At 44.8% G+C, this 20854-nt stretch overlaps 1 protein-coding gene and 1 pseudogene across 10 annotated transcripts in view; one reads left to right on the forward strand and one right to left on the reverse strand.

Annotated features, from left to right (window-relative positions):
- Positions 1–18016, forward strand: part of WDR59 (WD repeat domain 59) — an 85313-nt gene extending 67297 nt beyond the window's left edge. For 8 of the 10 annotated variants that reach the window (XM_047835440.1, XM_047835443.1, XM_047835445.1 and 5 more), the window contains 8 exons: positions 2014–2147; positions 3268–3349; positions 7064–7176; positions 8539–8689; positions 8785–8857; positions 10023–10149; positions 10304–10446; positions 17275–18016. In XM_047835440.1, the coding sequence (XP_047691396.1) occupies positions 2014–2147; positions 3268–3349; positions 7064–7176; positions 8539–8689; positions 8785–8857; positions 10023–10149; positions 10304–10446; positions 17275–17510 (1059 nt within the window). In that variant the 3' untranslated portion in view covers positions 17511–18016. Of the gene's footprint in view, positions 1–2013; positions 2148–3267; positions 3350–7063; positions 7177–8538; positions 8690–8784; positions 8858–10022; positions 10150–10303; positions 10447–17274 lie in introns of those variants that run through there. The other 2 variants (XR_007147343.1, XR_007147344.1) reach the window with 2 other exon arrangements.
- Positions 5321–5999, reverse strand: LOC125152874 (60S ribosomal protein L23a-like; annotated as a pseudogene).
- Positions 18017–20854: the final 2838 nt, after the last annotated feature.

A 20854-nucleotide genomic window follows, 5' to 3' on the forward strand; every position in this document is an offset into this window, starting at 1 on the left:
TCCCCTCAGTCTCATCTGAGATGACCAATTATGGGAGACCTACTCGGGTGTTGTTTCCTGGGATTTTTAAACTCCTGGAAACCTGGATGAAAAAGTCCGTGTACTGACACCCTCCCTGTTCAGTTAACCACACTGTGCTGTTCCCGTCACTGCCCTGTAGTTGCACACGAAATTGCCCTCCCTAAAACCGGTCACATCAAAGTATCTCCTGCATGTGTGACGACCTCCGTCTTGTGTCAGTTAACACTGCCTGCCTCCAGCCCATGCTGACAGGTTGTTTGCTCTTTAGCACCTTCTCCCCTTACTTGCATCCACATCATGTTATTTGTGGCTAAAAGACTAGTGTTTTTATGAATATATACACAATTCTTTAGAAAATAGCCAGGGCTGGTAGAGAACTGAAGGGCTGCTATGCAGTGATCGATGAGGCTTCCTGATGTATTGGTAATAGCAATGTGTACGAATAAAGAACACATGGTAACTAAATTACTTCCAACGATCAAATGGCTTAAGGTCCCAAATTGATAATGTAGCCATATATATTTACAAATTGTGATAAATAATTCAGAGACTTCAGCTAAACTTCGTTTACCTGCCGTGAACCAAGTCCAGGTGTCCTGGATCTAAGAGGTTCCGTACACCTCCTGAGCCAATAGGAAGTTACCTGCATTGGGCACCTTTGGGGATTAGAGGGGACGTCACTGGTCAGAAGCAACTAAATGCAGACCGTGACTCAGGAATGGAAGAGTGATTGTATAAAAATCACTTGGGGAAAATGAATTATTTGTGAGTAATCTAAGTAATGATTTAATCTAAATTCCTGTGGGCTTATAGACGTTCATAATCATTGCGTATTTTTTAATTGCACGTTTTCAGTGCGCACTCTCACCTTTTCATTGTGCCCTTATTAATCTTGCAAGATTGGAACGGAGCTCATCCTGAGACAGTTACCAGTGAGCACAGAGAGCGACATGAGACTAAACTCACAGCCAGTGAGTAGCTCAGCCAGGGTCACGGTGAGCCAGCCGTGCCGTAATAAGACCAGCACACCTTGGTTTTCTGACTCCAGTTTGCAGACTCTTTCGCTAGCAACTTTGTTAATTAATAAGTATGTCACTTCCCCCCTGAGTTGAGCCACTCTGGTGGCCCCCTTTTTTAACTTCAGCAATAAAATAAAATAGAATATTTGTCCCTTGGCTGGTTGTCATTTTGAATGTACCAGATGAGGCTACACTGATAATTCTCCTTTTCCAGGACATCTCTCATTTCCCACATGCAGGCTCCTTTGTAGGTGAGGCTCTGGGGAGACAGGACAGTTGCTCATGATCATCCACATCCATTACCCAGGTCCCTCTGCTCAGCTATTTTTGACATTCTAAAATGATCACTTTTAGAAATAATTCAAATCTGCTAGGAAAAACCTGGTAATTCTCTTGAGCTGCTATGTTTCTCTGTCTGCCTGCCACAGATTAAGGTTTGCAGAGCCCACACCGCTGTGTGTGAATTACATTCTCAGCAAATCCTGTTAAAGCTGTCTGAGAAGAAGAAAACCTTTGGTTAGTTTCAAGCAAGAACTTTGAATCTAAGGCTGATCCCAACCTTGAAAGTTGCTCTTCCCCCACATTTTTGTGGTCTTTACTAACTTATTTACCTGCTGTTCTTTCTTTCTTTCTTTCTTTCTTTCTTTCTTTCTTTCTTTCTTTCTTCTTGTTTTTTGGGGGTTTTTTTGTTTGTGTTTTTTTAATTCTAAATTCAAGGCGTCTGTTTTTGGGCACCTGCAGAATGTATGTAGCATTGCGGTAGGGTGCTTATTTTCCTGTTAGGATTTTGGACCAAGAGCTCAGTGCCCTTTGCCATCCTTTTATTTCCTACAGATGCTGATTCATATAATTGTGGGCATGATGTAATGCAAAGCCTCTGCAAATAACCAATGACCCAACTCTGATGTGCTCTGCAACCGTAGGTTTCCATTCGTCCAAGTCCCTATTAGTTATATCTCGTCATCTCCCCCAGAAATCCAGGAGATGGAAAAGCAAGCGTGAGGGATCGGACTCCGGCAATCGACCCATCAAGGCTGCTGGGAAGGTTATCATCCAGGACACTGCGTGCCTTCTTCCTGTTCACAAGTCACTGGGAGAACTGTACATGTAAGTGCGCACTGCTTATCACACAGTCATCACAGTCAGTTCGTTTGCTTGTTTTTAAGTATCGGAACCCTTTCTTCAAAAGCAGTTTTAGAAGACCGGTGTACCAGCTTTCTATTGCTGCATAAGGAGGTACCAGAAACTTAGCGGCTTCAAACAACATACACTTATTGTCTCAGTTTCTATGGGTCAGGAGTCTGAGCATGGCCTAGCTAGGTCCTTGCTCAGATCTCACCAGGCTGAAATCTGGAGGTGGCCAGGTGGTGGTCTTATCCAATGTTCAGAGTCCTCTTCCAAGTTCATTCAGGTGGTTAGCAGAATTCAGTTCCTTGACGCCGTAGAACTTGATGGTTTTCATCTTCTCTGAGACCAAGAGAGGACGCCTCACCTTCTTTCTAAGGTCTCAGCTGATTAGGTCAGGCCCACCTAAGATAATCTCCCTTTTGACGCATTCAAAGTGGACTGATTAATAACCTAATCTTGGGTGTCATAGCCCATCAACATTTACTGGTCTCACCCACGATTAAAGGCACAGGATATTATAGAAGATGTGTAGAGCAGGAGGCCGAAATCTTGGGAACGGCCTCAGAATTCTGCTTTCTGTGCCAGTATGTAAACCAGTTAAAAGCAGAGCCATTTTGCTTGAAGAGAGTTGGGAGGCTAGTAGCAGGCATACAGAGGCTGGCCTGTGGCCGCCCTTTTTCTCGAACCTGCATACATAGCAAAAAGTGTTTATTTTGTAACATATACACAGCACACCACCCTTTGTGTTAGAAACCTCGGTTTTACACGTATTTAAATCCATTTTTATTTAACCCTCAAGCCTGGGGAAATCCACAGAAGGGCTGGTTGCCAAATTAACATTTGAGGCTGTCCTCCTGTCCTGACTTTAGAGAGGCGAGCAATTTCACCTTCCCCAGGCAGGAACCCACGGCCTCATATGAGCTGTAGGTAAGCTTTTTCTCCATATCATGTAGCAAGGCAGAAGCGGAAGGCCCACACAGATAAGACATTTTGGGTGACAACTACAGAGGCACCTTTTTGTCTGTCTGTTAGTCCAGGGGTAATTGGTTCAGGAAGTTAGACTAAAAAAAAACTTCTTAACTCTTTTTTTAAATTTCAGATTGAATGTGAATGATATTCAAGAAACGTGTCAGAAGAATGCCACTTCGGCCTTGCTCGTGGGAAGGAAGGACCTTGTCCAGGTATTGTGCATCCCTTTTGATGGCAATCTGGATTTTCCTTTTTGAGCAGGTTGTTGTCACTGTATGGTTGTGGTTTAATGACATTTCAAGCGGGGCCTCCTATTTTGTAATCCCTCTCCCATTTTCTTTGATAAACATCAGGGCAAGAGCAGCTTTTTAAATCCTTTGGGTATTTTTCTCATTAGTGCTTAGTTGAGAAGATCCTAAAGCTCACATACTGAGGATTTTTTATTACATTTCTTTTCTGTTCTGGTACCATGGTGATTGTTATACAGCTAAATGTGGGTATCTATACCCTTGCCATTTGCGCCCTTAATTCCGTTTTGTTGGGGTTTTTATACTTTTAAAAATGCTTTGTTTCATAAAAAGTTTACCAAAGCATTCCTTTAGGTGGAAACATGTTTCTGTTTTAAAATACGACGTAAAATAAAATATGATGTAATCGAGCAAAAATGTTAATTCCCTTCATCCTTGCAGGAACACATCAGTATATTAAAGCGAGCTGCTCCTATTTTTCTTAATAGCTTTATCGAGATATAGTTCATATATCATGTGATTCACTCATTTAAAACGTACCGTTCAGGGGCGCCTGGGTGGCGCAGTCGGTTGAGCGTCCGACTTCAGCTCAGGTCACGATCTCGCGGTCCGTGAGTTCGAGCCCCACGTCGGGCTCTGGGCTGATGGCTCAGAGCCTGGAGCCTGTTTCCGATTCTGTGTCTCCCTCTCTCTCTGCCCCTCCCCGTTCATGCTCTGTCTCTCTCTGTCCCAAAAATAAATAAACGTTGAAAAAAAAAATTAAAAAAAAACAACAACAAAAAACGTACCATTCAGTGGCTTTTAGTATATTCACAGTTTTGCAACCATGATCACAAGGGTTTTAGAACACTGCCGTAGGGGCGCCTGGGTGGCTTAGTCGGTTAAGGTCCGACTTTGGCTCAGGTCATGATCTATCTCATGGTTTCTTGAGTTTGAGCCCCATATCGGGGGGGCTCTTTGCTGTCGGCACAGAACCTACTTCAAATCCTCTGTCCTCCTTTCTCTGCCCCTCCCCCACTCTCTCTCTCTCTCTCTCTTTCAAAAATAAACATTAAAGAAAAAATTTTGAAAAAAAAGAAGAACTAGAACACTGCCATAAACCACCCTACTTGGCTGTCTCCTGTCAGTCCCCTCTTCCCCACCCAGGCCTGGGCAACCACTAGTCCGCTCTGTCTCTCCTGTGCCCTTTATTCTGTAGTGTGAGCCTGTGATTGGGCAGTGAAACCCCTCTCAGCTCAGTTTTTCCCTCATAACTCTCCCACTGGCCCAGAGCTAAGGCCTTCCCATGATTTTTATCTGATTAGAAAATCCTTAAGATTTCCTTTTGTCTTCTCATAAACACTGTCCGGTCTCCACCCCCCAAACCCTTTTAAGTGAGGTTGAGAGTCCTAGATTGAATCTGCTTCTCTAAGGACTTAGCCATCTCCGGGTCTGTGTACGCTAAAAAGGCACAAGAAAGTAGTAGAAACATTGTGGAATTTATCCCGGGAGGTGAAGGTCCAACTCTGCTCCTCATGGGATAGCCCTGGGTAAAGTATTTCGGACTCGCTCGGCCTCTGTGTGTCTTTGTAAAATGAAAACCGGAAGGTTAATTGCATCATAGGATCGGTGAGGTTAGCAGATGCAGTCAGTCCTAAGGCACACCCACGGTTCGTGTTGTGAAAAGTCATTCTCTGCGAAAAAACTACTTCCTAAGGTATTTTTGTTTTGTTTTATTTTGTGGAAGTTTTCAGTATTTTTCTGGGACTTGATTTGGAAAGTCAGGCTAGTCTGCGTGAACTTGAAAGACCCTTCCCTTGGGTTCAGACAGACCCGGGTTTAAACCTAGGCTCTCACTTTTTTTGTTGTGTGATCCGGGGTAGCCACCTAATCTTTCTGAGCCTCAATTTCCTCGACCTGAGCCAAAGTCAGATGCTTAACCAACCTCAAGTTTCTTGCCTGAATCAGTACTTGTGTGCATTAAGTACACTAGTACCACTTATTTATTTATTTATTTATTTATTTATTTATTTATTTATTTATTTATTTATTTTGGTGAAAAAATTTAGATTTAGCCAGCTGAACTCAGTTTTGTTGGCAATCCCAATTTTGTTGGCAACGTCCAAAGCATCATAGTCGGGAGCCAAACATATGCTTTCTTTTCTCCGTCGGGGCTGATCAGAGTGTTGACCTTGGCCACATCATTGTCATAGAGCTTCTTCACAGCCTGTTTGATCGGTGCTTGTTGGCCTTGACATCCACAATGAACACAAGTGTGTTGTTGTCTCCTATTTTCTTCACGGCTGATGCTGGTAGTCGGGGTGGGGGTGGGGTGGGAACTTGATGGTGGCATAGCTTGTTTGTGTCAAGCTTGTTTCTCCTGGGGGTGCTCTTTCGAGGATATTTGGGCTGCCTTTGGAGGCACAGTGTCTTGGGCCATCGGAATGTAGGTGATGTGCGGATCTTCTTTCGTGACTGTGGACGCCTTTCAGCACTGCTTTCTTGGCCTTCAAAGCCTTTGCTTTGGCTTCAGCTTTGGGAGGGGCACAGGCTTCTTTTTTCACTTTCGGTGCCATCTTCATGAAAGGGCTAATTTAATTGCTTTATTACGTAGCTGATGTATTTCTCTACCTGTTTTCCAGTATTTTTATTTGCTTCTTTTTTCTTATAGACTCTTTGATTAAAGTCTAAATTTCCTTCCTTTCAGGTTTCTCAGAGTCTAGTACAGGGTTTTCCAGTCCCTGGTCGTACAATGATGTATTGCTACTAAGAAGAAAGATTTCCCGAAAGTAGTATTCCTCTTAAGGAGGCTCTTAATATTAAGCATGTGCTAAATCTTGGATTTAATAGACACTTAATGGACATTCGTTTCGGCTTGATGACCCCAAGCCCTGTGAGATTTCAGGTTTGGTGATGTTCCTCAGATTTGACGTCAACAAAAAGACAACCAAGTCTATTTTGTCCTGGCCTCTTTTTCTTTAGCTTTGTGAGTATACTGAAACTTTTGTAATGAAAGCAACATAGCTTCCTGTTACTTGGGCAAAGGACAGATCTGCAGTGTGATACAGAATTCTATTTTTTCACCTCTGCCTGTTCACTAATGAAGCAGCAGCAGAAGTCACATGAGTTCGTGGTTAAATAGACAACCCATTGAAGTTAATGCACAGTGTCATTCCTCTGAAGTATACTTAATAAAAGGCTTTTAAAATATTTATTTATTTATTTATTTATTTATTTATTTATTTATTTTTGAGAGAGAGAGAGAGAGAGGGCATGTGCGTGTGCTTGTGCACGAGTGGTGGAGGGGCAGAGAGCGAGGGAGCCAGAGAATCCCAAGCAGGCTCCAAGCTGGCAGCACTGAGCCTGACGTGGGGCCCAAACTCACAAACACTCAGGAACACTCACAAACCATGAGATCAAGACCTGAGCTGAAATCAAGTGTCTGACTTAACTGACTGGGCCTCTCGGGTGATCCTGCTTTATAGAAGTTTTTAAGACTAGTGTTTCTTGAGCGGTGCAGTCCCCTGAGCATCTTGTTAAAATGTGAATTTTGAGTCAGTATGTCTGGAATGGGGCCTGATATTCCCAGGTTTTATTGCCCTCAGAGCAGCAAGGCTTTAGGATAGGTGGGGTTCTTTCATGCTTCCTGGTCCTCTCATCCCCAGTCTGACTTTGAATGTTTCTCTTTGATCTGTCCAGGTTTGGTCGCTGGCTACAGTCGCTACAGATCTTTGCCTTGGCCCGAAGTCTGACCCAGATTTGGAAACGCCCTGGGCTCGACATCCATTCGGGCGACAGCTGCTGGAATCCTTGTAGGTTTAGAGAGCTAAAAGGGAGGAAACGAGTGATGTAAATTTTAGGTCTGTACACACTTTTCAGTGTTATCATCGAAGAAGTCTGAAGAACGGGAGGAAGAAGTGAGATCTTTCCCGTTAGTGCTATAATAATTTCTGTGCAGAACTAACTTCTTATAACCGAAGGAACTATACAGTTTTTGTCATTTATGACAAAGATTGGAGACTCATGCGTCCTTTAGAGATTTATGCTTTAGTCTATAAGTAACATCAGTCTGAATAGAAGAATTTGAACTCTTCAGATGGTAAATATCTTGGGTGCTGTAGAGCTTTGCCCCCAAGAACGGAGACTCTAATGCCACATTGGCTTACACGTTTTCCAAGGGCAATGATGTTTTCACCCTATTAGGCAATTTATGGCAACACTGAATTTGTGTTTGATAGTTGCATTGGGATGTGGCAAGCTGGAAATACAATGTGCAAAATGATTTACCAGATAAAACCACTTGAACCTTCATAACAGTTTGGCTCAGGTCTGGATAGAAAGACAGAGAAGCTCTAATTCCTCAGGTGGAGGATTTCTTTACTTACTTGTTGAGGCCAGACCTCAGACCTGTCCTCAAGCTTCAGTTGCCTCATGGTCATGTAGGGATGATAACAGTTGTTCTGTCCACATCACAGAAGGCTCAAATAAGATAGTGTGAAAACACCTTAAGAAACGTTAGACATTACTTGGTAGGAAAGTATCAATATCATTCTATCACAAAGGCCACGTTGCCCCGATCCCTACCTCACATCCTAGCATAGTAATCCTAAAAGGAGCAAAGAGGATGTAAGTACCTAAAAGGTAAAAATATTCCTTGTTGTTCTTATTTAATAGCTCACGCTCATAATTCCACCTTTGAGTCTGTCGCCAGCTCTCCATACAGTGGTGGTTGTACAGTGTTCTGAGCACCTTCACGCAGCTTTTGGTTCCACAAGTGAAGTGTGTAGAGACCCCCAGAAAGCAGTGGGATTCTTCTTGGAGTTGGAGAGACTGAGAGCACATGCATGGCCTCATTCAGATGTTAGTTTAGTCGCCTTAGTTCTTGGAGAAGCTACATTCAAGTCTGAGCCATGCCTGGATGCCAACCAGAAACTTTTGAATGGGTTACCCGCGTCATTTGTAATACTTGGATATATTCTTTTCCAAAACAAATTTAGCCAGATTCTAATCAAGCAGCTGCTAGATCTGTAGAAAACCCTGGTTCCCGACAGGGGTTTGTGAGGCAGAATTAAGAACCTTTCCTCTCATCCCTATGGCAGCAACCTGCCATAAACTGTGACAGTTACCCTTCCTCTGTCTCTTCTCTTGACTTTTTTTCTGTCATCTTCCTCCAGGTTGGCTCATTACTGCCGACTCCGGGACGTCCAGACACTGGCCATGCTGTGCAGTGTGTTTGAAGCCCAATCTCGGCCTCAGGGAATACCAAACCCCTTCGGACCCTTTCCCGGCCGGTCCTCTAACCTCGTGGTGTCCCACAGCCGATATGTAAGCTTGTGGCCTTCTGCTCTGTGTCTGACTTCTCCGAGAGGGAAGCATTCACAGGGCAGCGTGTTCTGACGCCGCGCCTGTCTGTCCTTCAGCCTAGCTTTACTTCCTCGGGCTCCTGCTCCAGCATGTCGGACCCAGGGCTCAACACTGGTGGCTGGAACATAGGTTGGTATGGAGCTGACTTGGCCACGCTGGATTTCTAGTGCTCTGAAGCTGTGTGTGAGTCGTTGATGTGTAAACTTCGGTTGATGGATATGCTCCACTTTTTCCTTGTTTCTCATTTCTTTTCCAATTTCCTATGATGGGGATGCTGTAGTCAGCAAGGCCTGTGCTTTCATGTTTGAACAGGCCAGTTTCCGGTATGCCTGTGTGCCTTGCTGGGTTGCTTTTCAACTTAGAACTTTGTGAAACTGACAGTGGGACTTCTTTGTGCTCACCCCGTAAACCCAACCCTCATCCTTTCTCCTTCATGGCACACCACCCCCCCCCCCCCCCCCACCGCCTGCCCCCGTCATCTGCCACTTCTGTTATCCGCCTCTTCCCACACACCGTTTTCAACGTGGAGAAGTAAAGATGAGCCTGATTCTGGCTGGCCATAAAGACCTATTTAATGAATAAGTGTATTTGTGGTTTACGGATTTTTGCAATTTCTTTTTAAAAATCATCTTAGTTTTCTTGAGGGTGCCTGGGTGGCTCGGTCAATTAAGCACCTGACTCTTGATCTCACTTCAGGTCTTCATCTCGGGGTTGTGAGTTCAATCCCTGCATTGGCTCCATGCTGGGCATGAAGCCTATTTAAGTAAATACATAAAAATTATCTTAATTTTCTGGATTATAAAAGTGATACCTGCCCAGTGAAGAAAAACAAAAAGTATTAGAGAAGAAAATAATCACCACTGAACCTCCACCTAGAAACAATGTCTGTTAATATTCCAGAACATTTTTTCCCAATCTGTATATGTGTGTGTGTGTATATGTGGGGGGGGGGGGTCATTCTATATATATGATTTTGCGTTCTGTTTTTAATTGGATCATGAGCATCTTCTCATGTCATTTAAAAAGTCTTTATGAGTCATGACTGCTTTATCCAATGTTCCCTATCACTACACCATAATTTGCTGCTTGAACATTATGTGTATACTTAATTATCTGGTCACCTGAACAGTAAATACCTAGACAAAAAGGCAAGGCTGAGAAAGAGTTCTGTTCAGTTATATTTCTCAGCATCTTCCAGGGACTAAATTGGGCGCATTCTGCATTATGAGGGTGTTCAGACCCTTTCCATGCCTTCTCTGATTTCCCTTTTTCCTTCCCATTTGATTTTTTTCAGCGGGAAGGGAGGCAGAACATGTATCTTCACCTTGGGGAGAGTCTTCTCCAGAAGAAATCCGCTTTGGGAGTCTTACCTACAGTGATCCTCGTGAGCGAGAACGTGACCAGCATGATAAAAATAAAAGGTAACGACCTTCCCGGGCGAGAGCTGCAATTTCATAATGCTTAGATTCTCCAAAATTAGGACTCTTGCCTTAAGAAAGGCATATTGAGTTCATTTGGTATCGAGCTTGTTTTTTCTTAAAGGAACTGACAGGAAATCTTTTGAGTTTTATCCAGGCTTCTGGACCCTGCCAATACCCAGCAATTTGATGACTTTAAGAAATGCTATGGAGAAATCCTCTATCGCTGGGGGCTGAGAGAGAAACGAGCTGAGGTGCTGAAGTTTGTCTCCTGTCCTCCTGATCCTCACAAAGGGATCGGTGAATATCAATTTCTTTCTTTTCCTGCCACTGTCTGAAAGGTCCCATAATTTAGTTTGTCTGTAATGTAAGACTTGGAGTGAAGTGTTTTAGCTTCTCACTTTCAAGCTGCCAAAAACCCCTGCCTTTCATGACAAGCGTAAATTTCTATTCTAAATAGAAGTAGTTCTGTGTGTGGTACTCAGATAGTGATTTGAACGAGGGGTATTTATCCATATATTCCCCTATTGTATATCAAGCACATTCTTCCCCTTCTGGAGTTCACAGACAAGTAGGGAGCAAAATTAAGTAGTTATAAGTGGTGATCCGTGTTTATGAGCAAACAAAAAGGATGTTGGTGCAGGGAGGGAGAATTTTAGGTAGGGTGTTGCAGTGGACTGGGAAGGCCTTTCTGAGGGGCTGAGGTCTGAGGGGTGAGAAGGAGCCATTCGTGAGGAGAGCAGTAGACATAAACAAGTGAAGGAAGGCAGTGGCTAGAACACAATGAGCAAGAAGAGGGGTACCAGGTCAGATTGTAGGATAATTAGGGACTTGTAAGTCAGGGTACAGCGTTGGGCTTGTATTCTGAGTCCAGTGGTAAGCGTAAGCATCCAAGGTATTAAGAGATAAGTGACATGCTCTCATTTTTATTTTAAGAGAATCACTGGCTGTTAAACGAAGAAAGGATTGGAGGAGGGCGGGGTGAAAGTCTGAAGGCTGTTAGGATAGTCAGAGGGAGATCTCCAGTCTAATGTCAGGCTGTGTCAATAGAGGTAGAGAGAGAGGGATTAAAAATACATTTTAGAGGGAGACTTACCATAATACGCTAACAAATTGGATGTCGGATTGCGGGGAAGAGACAGAGCTTATTAGGTAATTTCTGGGTTTCTAGCTTGAGCAACTGGGTAGGTGGTGATGCCCAAATTAAGACAGAAAATTAGGAGCCCTGTTAGGGGCTGGAGGTGTGTATGAGATATCAGACCGTTCAGTCCCATATGTGGCCAGATGTGTGTCTGGAGCTCAAAGGGGAGCCTGGGGCTAGAACTAGGAGTCTGGGAACCTCCGTCATGTAGGTGGTCCTGAAGCTGTGATAGTGGGTACCTTGCCCTGGGCCTGGGGGTGGGGAGGGGGGAGGCCTGCTGGGGCGGGGGGAAGAATACAGGGAGAGCGAGTGCCCACCCACTCCGGGCCGTGAGAGAAACCAGCCCTTGCACTGGCGTCTAGAGGAAGAACCAGAAACAAACTTAGAATGAGACACCAGTGCGTTTTGAGGAAAAGCAAGACCGTGACCTGAAAGGAGCCAAGAGAAGAGATAGGTTTTAAAGGGTGACGTGGAAGACTGCCAGAGAGGGTGGTTTGAACACACATGGATTTCCTCTCTCCCCCGGATGCCCCAGAGCATCTATCCAGAGCTTTCCTGAAAAGGCCTAACCGTGTATGGGGAACAGTGTTGGCAATAGCATTTGGGGTCAGGGAGGCAGATAGGTTAGTGGTAGCTGATTTTATGGGGCCTGAACAGACAGGTGGAAAAACAGTAACACACGTCACAGAACCACCTGCCCCAACGATGGCTCAGGATTTAGTTATGCCCAGTACCTCTGGAAGTGGCATGAAGGTAAGAGTATTGTTTGATGGCCTTTTTAGGCCAGACCCCTGCCCCTAGTTTGCAGAGCAGGTTATTACCCATTCTCTAGCACTATAGAAAGTCAGAAATATTCGTTCTCCAGAGAAGGCAGACACCTTTCCACATTGAAAGGGCCCACCAGTGGGGCGCCTGGGTGGCTCAGTCGGTTAAGCATCCGACTTCGGCTCAGGTCATGATCTCGCAGTCTGTGAGTTCGAGCCCCCGTGTCGGGCTCTGTGCTGACAGCTCAGAGCCTGGAGTCTGTTTCACATTCTGTGTCTCCTTCTCTGTCTGACCCTCCCCCATTCATGCTCTGTCTCTCTCTGTCTTAAAAATAAATAAACGTAAAAAAAAATTTTAATATAAAAAAAAAAAAAAAGAAAGGGCTCACCAAGCACTTAGTGTAGTGAATGAAGAAAGACCCAGGATAAAGAGCATACCCTGGGAGCTTCCAGAGAGGCAAAGCAGGTTAAGGAAAATGGATGGCACCACACTTCTCAGGAGCAGTGAACTAGATACTGGAAAGGAGAGGACAATGAATGCATCAGTGCCTTCAGAATTCTCCAGAAAATGGTTTCTCACCTGGAATTCTTCCAAATTATCAGTCACGTGTGAAAGTAAACCTTCACCCTCTCCAAGAAGGAGATTCAGTCTAAGAAAGCAGGGAGTCGGGATGATGTTAAAGGGAGATCCACATGGCCAACCCAGAGACAGATCCAGTTTGGAGCTTCAGGAGCATTGTCTCCAAGAAGAGAAAGTTAGCAAAATATCTAATGGATTTCATTGTCCGATATATTTATAGAGATTCAGATATTTGATAGAGGGTTCGCAGGTGAATTACGCTAAGCCAACTAAGCAAATGAAAACAACAAGACGGTTACTAACTCTGAGAAAAACCAAATGTGCAGGAAAGGAAAAGTCATCATGGTTATGTGGCTCGGCTTGATTCATGTTCACCTAGGTAGATGGTGGGACGGGGTATATGAGTGGATGGTGGGATTGAGGAGTGGAAGAAGCTGCCAGGTGAAAGTTGAGGTAATGCTTCAGTGTGGAAGTTAAGAATTGGCTTCATAAATGTGGTGTTTGAGAATAGGAAGGTAGAAACAGAAGAAAAAGTTAAATGAGTTGGAAGGTTTTCCTCCTGAGAGTGAGGGGCAAGGGAGGTAGAAGGGAATGTTGGTTTTGTTAATAAGATGTATAGCATTATTTGACTCTTTAAGTTGTGTGTATACAGTTTCAATTAAAAAACCCAAACAGGGCGCACCTGGCTGGCTCATTCGGCGGAGCATGTGACTCTTGATCTCAGGGTTGTGAGTTCAAGCCCCATGTTGGGTGTAGAAATTACTTAAAATCTAAAAAACAAACCAGAGTAATACATAGATCTGCATATTGAAGGATTATTTTAATACGGATTATTTTGGTGTATGTACTTGAGGAAATGCAAAGATGCAAAATGCTATTTGGGTAATATATTTTTCAGAGCATATAAATGCATGAAAGTTTATCAGAGAGAGGATTGCAGGCCTAGAGCAGTTTGTCTTGTAGAATTAGTTTTCAGGAAAATCTGTGAGTCACAGAGACAGGTAACTGGTATATTGCACTCTTACTGACATCCACCATGAGAAGCATCATGCCAGGTTCTGTTGGCCGTACAAGGAAATCCAGGGGGTGGTTTGGTGGGGATGGGCGGGGGTTAACAAGAAGCCTGTAATCCAATCAGAGAAGTAAAATAGGAACTCACAAAGACTCAGATGATCTTGAAGAATGAATAATATGTTCTAATACCTTTACAAAGAGCACTGCAAGATTTCAGAGGGAGGGGGTTATGAAAACAGACTCACGACAAAAGCATTTAAATATTTTCATTTTTATTATTTGGAAGAATTGGACTGTTCACATATAGCAAACAGATATTGAGAGAAAAATGCTACAAGGTCACCAGGGCTACATACAGTTAGGCTCCAAATTGCTGGAAAACCAGCACTTTCCTCTTGGGCTAATCACATCGGCAAGGGTCATCCGATATCAGCAGTGAATTTTAGGAATAAGATTGTTTTCATTTAGGGAGTTAGATTTATAGAAAGAAGTCAAAGCTTCATCTATTTTGAAGGAGTACTGCTGGGCAGAATATTCTTTTGAAAAGCCATCTCCATCATAAGATGGGTTTTGATTTTGTTGCTTTCCACTACGGCGTGTGGTGCTTGGTCACAATGGTGGCAGAGCAAGGTGTTTGCTTTGCTTTGTCAGCCCCGCCTCCCAAATCTTGCGCCAGAGGTGTGCATCTGCCCACCTCAATTTTGTTCAGCGATTTTTATTTAGCTTATTAATTAATTTATGTCTTATTTTATTTGACTTCCATTTATTAATTTAGCGTCTTATTTTTTTGACTGGTTTTATTTACACTTGTGTAATTGATGTTCATGACACAATTCTTCCCTATGAGGGGCCATATGACACTAAGCCTCCGGAGCTGGCTTCTGCCTGAGGGTTTCATAGAGCCTCGGAAATCGTAATTTCATCGTTTATGTGCCAGACGTGTTTTTATTGTCCTTATTAGTTTGTCTCTTAGGAACCAAGAATGATCCCTTTCACCTCCGCCACGTTTCCCCTGCAAAGCCTACACCTGTGGTTGTATGCTTCCTTCCCTGAGATCCCCAGGTTTGTCAGTATTCCTATAAAAGATACCTGACAGCTTCCCGATCACAAACAAAGTCTACAGCCCTTTGCATATCCAAATGTGGTGACACTTAGCGCGAACCCCACCAGCATGGCCCAGATGTGTGCCCACCCTTCTCAGTAATGGCCGGTCCATCATGTGTAACAGTAAGAGGCAAGAGAGAAATACTAAAACTACACTTAGTGACGTAGTGTTTCTGTATTTTCTTTGTGAATTTGTATCCACTTAGAAATTGTTCACATCCACCCCCCCCACAAATGATTCATTAATTAACTAAATGAAATGTTAGTTCAGAGCCTTAATAAGGATTTTTAGAAATTATACTTAAACTGACTTACTGTGAAGAAACACAGTTACCGATGACATTGAGTTTTTCAGGGAGATGACATTTTAGTAATTTTACCCGGATAGATAAGGAGGATAATTAAGTTTACATATACAGTTATCTGAAATGTCAAAGAACAACGCTTTTTTATTTTGTGTCTTATTATTTTATTTTTTAATAATTTTTTTAAGTTTATTTATTTATTTTGACAGAGCACAAGCAGGGGAGCGTAGAGAGAGGGAGAGAGAGAGAGAATCCCAAGCAGGCTTGCAGGGTCAGCAAGCCCGACATGGGGCTCAAACTCATGAAACTGCGAGATCATGACCTGAGCCCAAATCAAGAGTTGGACGCTTAACCAACTGAGCCACCCAGGCGCCCCAAGAACAACCTTTTTTTTTTTTTTTTAAAGCCATACTATAATTCACTATGTTGAACGTGCACTTTTTGCATTCTCATAATCTTTAAAGGTTGAATCTTATCAAACCAATAAAACTACTAAAGGAAATATAAGAAATTTAAACTAATTAGGCTTTTCACGAGAACATAAACCAAAGTCTTACCTGACATAAACAGTCAGGCTTAGAGGGACCAGACATGGCTGTTTTTAACCAAGATCACCAAACCACTCTAATTTGTCTCAGGATTGACCTGAACCAGGACTATCATAAAATCTTTCCTTCGTTACCATGTATTTTAGAAGTCTTTAGTGGTACATTTTTGTGACCACCCGCCGTCACGAAGCAGAGGGAACTGGCTCTGGCGAAAGGAAGGCTCCTTCCTGTGTTGTAGGAGGTAGAAGGAATAGAGGAACAGGTAGGGAGATGCAAAGGTTTGGTGGCTGGAGACGAAGGCTTCTCTTTTCTCAAGGCAGAGGGGAGGCCGGCAGGTGAGGGGAGCAGGGTGTGTGCGAGGAGTGTGCGGGCTGCTGCGGAGGCCGGAAGTGCCGTCTGGGAAATGGCAGAGAAGCCCCCCCTCCAGCCCGCCCCCCGCACTGGGAGTCTGTCGTGGATTTCGTGGGAAGTGCATCTTGATAGTGGGCCTTCCCTCACTAGTGCTCGTGGAGTCGGCAGCTCCACCGGGGCCAGAGGTTCTTCCGGTCGGTACCGTGGAGGGAGAGGTGGGGATACTTGCGAGCAAGTGATTGGGAGGTTGGTTCGCGTCACTCAGACTGGCCCCAGGGGAAGGTGACGCCAGAAAGGGTGAAGGCTGTACATGACAGGTGAGGACCTGCGAGGCCAGGTGGGCGGAGGGTCGGGGGGGTGGGTTTTGAAGGCACCAGGGATGGTGCCAAGAACCGGGGCTGAAAGAAGAGTGAGAACCAGAAGAGAAGTCCTGAGGGAACGGGGGTGTGTCCACGGTGCCACAGGTGAGAGCAGAGGAGAGGAGACAAGGGTGGCGAAGCCAGGCGGCCTTTCCTCAAGAGGAAAGGTGACGGTCTGGAGGCAGTAATGGGGCGCGGGCCTGCCACTCCTGCCCTGGCGCTCTTCAGGAATCGAGACCAAGGTGGCCTTTGCTCCAGAGGTTGGCAGAGGTGGCAGGCTACAGGCAGGGCCGGGCGACGAGGGCACCGTCCCGGGAGAGAGCGCAGCCGGTGGGGAGGTTTGCTCCCAAGCTGGCCCGCTGGAAGCGGGCCGGGCAGACGGGAGGTTGGTACTGGCCGCCCAGACTCAGGGTCATGCCTGAGGTAGACTAGGATGTGCAGGTGAGGGGGTTGGCCCTCGGGGTCTCTTCCGGGAGGCCGGGGGCCAGCTGTCAGGTGGTCCTGACCGCAGTGTCCTGACCCGGCTCCTCTCGTGCCACTTGGTCATTGGTGGGCAGGTAGGGAAGACGGCGTGAGACTGGTCAGCCGTTGCTGGGTGTCACTGAGTCCTTCGCTTCTGTCAACAAACGATTGGTGGCCACCTCCACGAGCCAGGTCCGCGCAGCCACTGGCATAGGAGAGAATGAGGTGTAGCTACCTCCTGGGCTTTTCACCCGAGGCCCCTGGCCACCAGGCGTCTGCCACGCTGTCCACCTGCACCCCGCCGGCAGGGACGGCAGCTTCTCTTTGTCAGACTTAGTGAGATTGTGGACGAAGAGCTGCTGTTGAAGAAAAGGGAGCACCATGGCTGTGATAGAATCCCGTAGAGTCCTCCAGCGAATACGTCGTTCTCACAGTGCCGTGTCCCTCTGCGGAACTAACTTACCGTGTCTCTTGTTCTGGGCATCCCCACCCGTTCGCAGAGTTTGGCGTGTACTGCAGCCACTGTCGGAGCGAGGTCCGTGGCACGCAGTGTGCCATCTGCAAAGGCTTCACATTCCAGTGTGCCATCTGCCACGTGGCGGTGCGCGGCTCGTCCAACTTCTGCCTGACCTGCGGGCACGGTGGGCACACCAGCCACATGATGGAGTGGTTTCGGACCCAGGAGGTGTGTCCCACCGGGTGTGGATGCCACTGCCTGCTTGAGAGCACATTCTGAACTTACAGACCTTGGGAGTTGTCACAAATCCCGGAGGACCCCGTAAACGCTGGACGGCAAGTTCTCCGCCAGGAGAGAGGCTCCCGAAGCCATTCCCAGCTAGACTGGGGCACGTTCCCCTCAGAGACTGCCACAGCCCCAGCCGCTCATGAGCTTTTGTTTCTCTTCTCTGTGGCTGTTGATGGCAGGGATGTCACCGGGCAGGAGGAGAACAGATGTGCAGAGCCGCGTAGCCAGGTGGAAATTTCCTTGCAGAAAAGCACCTGGCTCCAGAGCCATGTTTACCTTTAAGGTGTTAACCATAAACCACTGAGCAGCATCCTTTCTGATGCCGTTTCAGACCACGGTGGGATGCAAAGGACGGTCTCCTGAGCCGAAGGACGATGGACATTAACTTAGTTGACAAGTGGGCCTGTGATGTAAATTGGTACATTTAATGGACTGATGGGTAGTGGCCTTTTAAAAATGCTAAATTATAAATATATGATGTACTTAAAGAGTCTAAAGGTGTCTCTTTTGTTTGTTATTTCTCTTCAAGCTGATCTTCCTTGGCTAATAAAATTCAGGTAATTGTTTAGGGAAAAAAAGATTGAACAATGTTTCATTTTTTTATTTTTATTTTTAAAATTTTTTAATGTTTTATTTATTCTTGAGAGAGAGACAGAGCCTGAGCGAGGGAGGGACACAGAATCCAAAGCAGGCTCCAGGCTCTGAGCTGTCAGCACAGAGCCCCACACGGGGCTCAAACTCATAAGCCGTGAGGTCATGACCTGAGCCGAAGTCGGACGCTCAACCGACTGAGCCACCCAGGCGCCCCTGAACAATGTTTTCGTGAAATTGTTTTTACCCTGCTTCTAATTGAAGTTAACTCTTTTGGATAGGACCAAAGTCAGCACTCACATTTTCAAAGGAAATGCTGATTTACTCTTGTCATCTGATTGGAGAAGATAGAATTTGACATTGCAGTTTCTTTCTAACCCTTTTAATCATTTTATTTAGCAAAAGGAAAATGAGATGGCTTCACAGCATTGATAGTCAAGTCTCTCATTGCCACAGGGTAGCTTGGCTGAGTTCCGGTAAGTTCCTTCCACTCTTCATTTGGGCTTCCTCACAGATGTTTCCCCGTGTTTATCTGCATTCCAAGTGACTGTGACTCACATGTCCACCTATTTTATTCTTCAGAACGATTTTCAAACTCTTCACATGTGTGCCAGGGAATTTTTTTTTCACATTTCTACTGAAATATATATTTGTTTCTTAGAATTTTATAGTTTCAGGGGTGCCTGGGTGGCTCAGTCAGAGTTAAGCATCCAGCTCTTGATTTCAGCTCAGGTCATGATCTCACGGTTCATGAAATTGAGTCCTGCGTCAGGCTCTGTGTTGAAAGTTCAGAGCCTGCTTGGGATCCTCTCTCTCCCTTTCAAATCTCCTCCCCACTCCCCCAAAAAATAAACGAACTTTTTTTTTTTAAGAATTTTTCTGTTCCAAATTAATTAACTTAAGAAATATAACTACATGTCTCAAAACATGTCATGCATCACTATGTTTTAAACTGTAGGTCAGGACCCAATAATGGATTGTGACGTTGATTTAGTGGATAAAAACTAGCATTTAAAAAAAGTGAAATAGAGTAGAAGAGAAAAGATGAACATATACCATACATACAATGAATATCATTTTGTGTAACTTGTTTATGAGTGTATATGCACAACATAACTTCATTTCTAACTGAGGGTTGTGGTCAAAACATTTGGAAAATACTGTTCAGGATGATACATCTACTTTGTCCCCTATGTTGCCAGGCACAGAACACCGTGACGTAAGACAAGCCTAGATTGTGTGCAGTGTGAGAGCAGAGGTATATAGCCTGGGCTCTGACCAAGGTCAGATGCCAGCATCTCCGCAGACTGAGCTGAGAAACAAGGTGCAACAGGTAGGTTGGGAGGCTGATAAAGGACGTGGCCCAGGAAGCCTGAATTTCTCCACTGTCTGTTTTTCATTTGCATTGAGGCTGCTATAATGGCCATCACAGGATGGGTTGACTAATTTATACTAAGATAAAGGATCTGTTACCTTCTTAAATGAAATCACACCATTTGCAGAAAACAATCTTTTCTTGTTCCCCACTGCTCAAACTAATGTAAAATCTGTCCCTGTCTGTCCTCATCAAGAATTAGATGTTTTCATTTGTTTTAGTTTATTATAATAACCTTGTCTTCTAAAACTAAAAAATCATCATAATGAGTGTTAAGAAATTTAAAGCTTAAAAGATTACATAATTTTGGGGTGCCTGGGTGGCTCAGTGAGTTGAGCATCTGATTCTTGGTATCAGCTCAAGTCATGATGTCATGGTCATGGGATCCAGCACTGGGCATAGAACCTGCATGGGATTCTCATTCTCTCTCTGCCCCTATCCCACTCATGGGCTCTCTATAAATACATACATACATACATACATACATACATACATACATACGTAAAAGATTACATAATCTCTTCTTTCAACACGCGTGTTCCTTTTGAATTTCTAAGTTACCAGAACAAAAGCCTAATATATATATATATTTTTTCCAAAGTCTAATATTTTAAAAATATTTGCATTTCTTTTTTTTTTTTTTCTCCGTTTTTATTTATTTTTGGGACAGAGGGAGACAGAGCATGAACGGGGGAGGGGCAGAGAGAGAGGGAGACACAGAATCGGAAACAGGCTCCAGGCTCCGAGCCATCAGCCCAGAGCCTGACACAGGGCTCGAACTCACAGACCACGAGATCGTGACCTGGCTGAAGTCGGACGCTTAACCGACTGCGCCACCCAGGCGCCCCAAAAATATTTGCATTTCAAGGGGAGCAGGAAGATGGTGGCACATTGGGAGGACCCTAGGCTCACCTTGTCCCATGAACACAATTAGATAAATATCAAGTCATCCTAAATACCCCAGAAACCGACCTGAAGACTGACAGAACAAACTCCACAACTAAAGGTAGAGAAGAGGACATACTGAAGAAGGTAGGAAGTGTAGAGGCATGGTTTAGGGGGGAAATGGACCATGGCTGCTGTAGAGGAGAGGGAATTGTGGCCGCAGAGAAGGATGAGAGAGAAGAGCACACAGGCGGATGCATGAGGGGAATATTTCCCCAAGGCCGTTGGCTTAGAAAATGAGAGGGGCTGAATTTCATGAGTGCTTGCAACCAGTGGGGCTTAAAGCCTGGAGTTTTAAAGGTCAGTGGACTTGGCTGGGATAGACGCTGGAAGACACTGTGCTGCTCCTGGAGGGAAGGCAGGCAAACAATCCAGGGGCATACTGCATGGAAACTGATTTGAAGAGTGCCTAGGGTACACAGTC

Source organism: Prionailurus viverrinus, chromosome E2, assembly GCF_022837055.1.
Source record: "Prionailurus viverrinus isolate Anna chromosome E2, UM_Priviv_1.0, whole genome shotgun sequence".
NCBI lineage: Eukaryota > Metazoa > Chordata > Mammalia > Carnivora > Felidae > Prionailurus > Prionailurus viverrinus.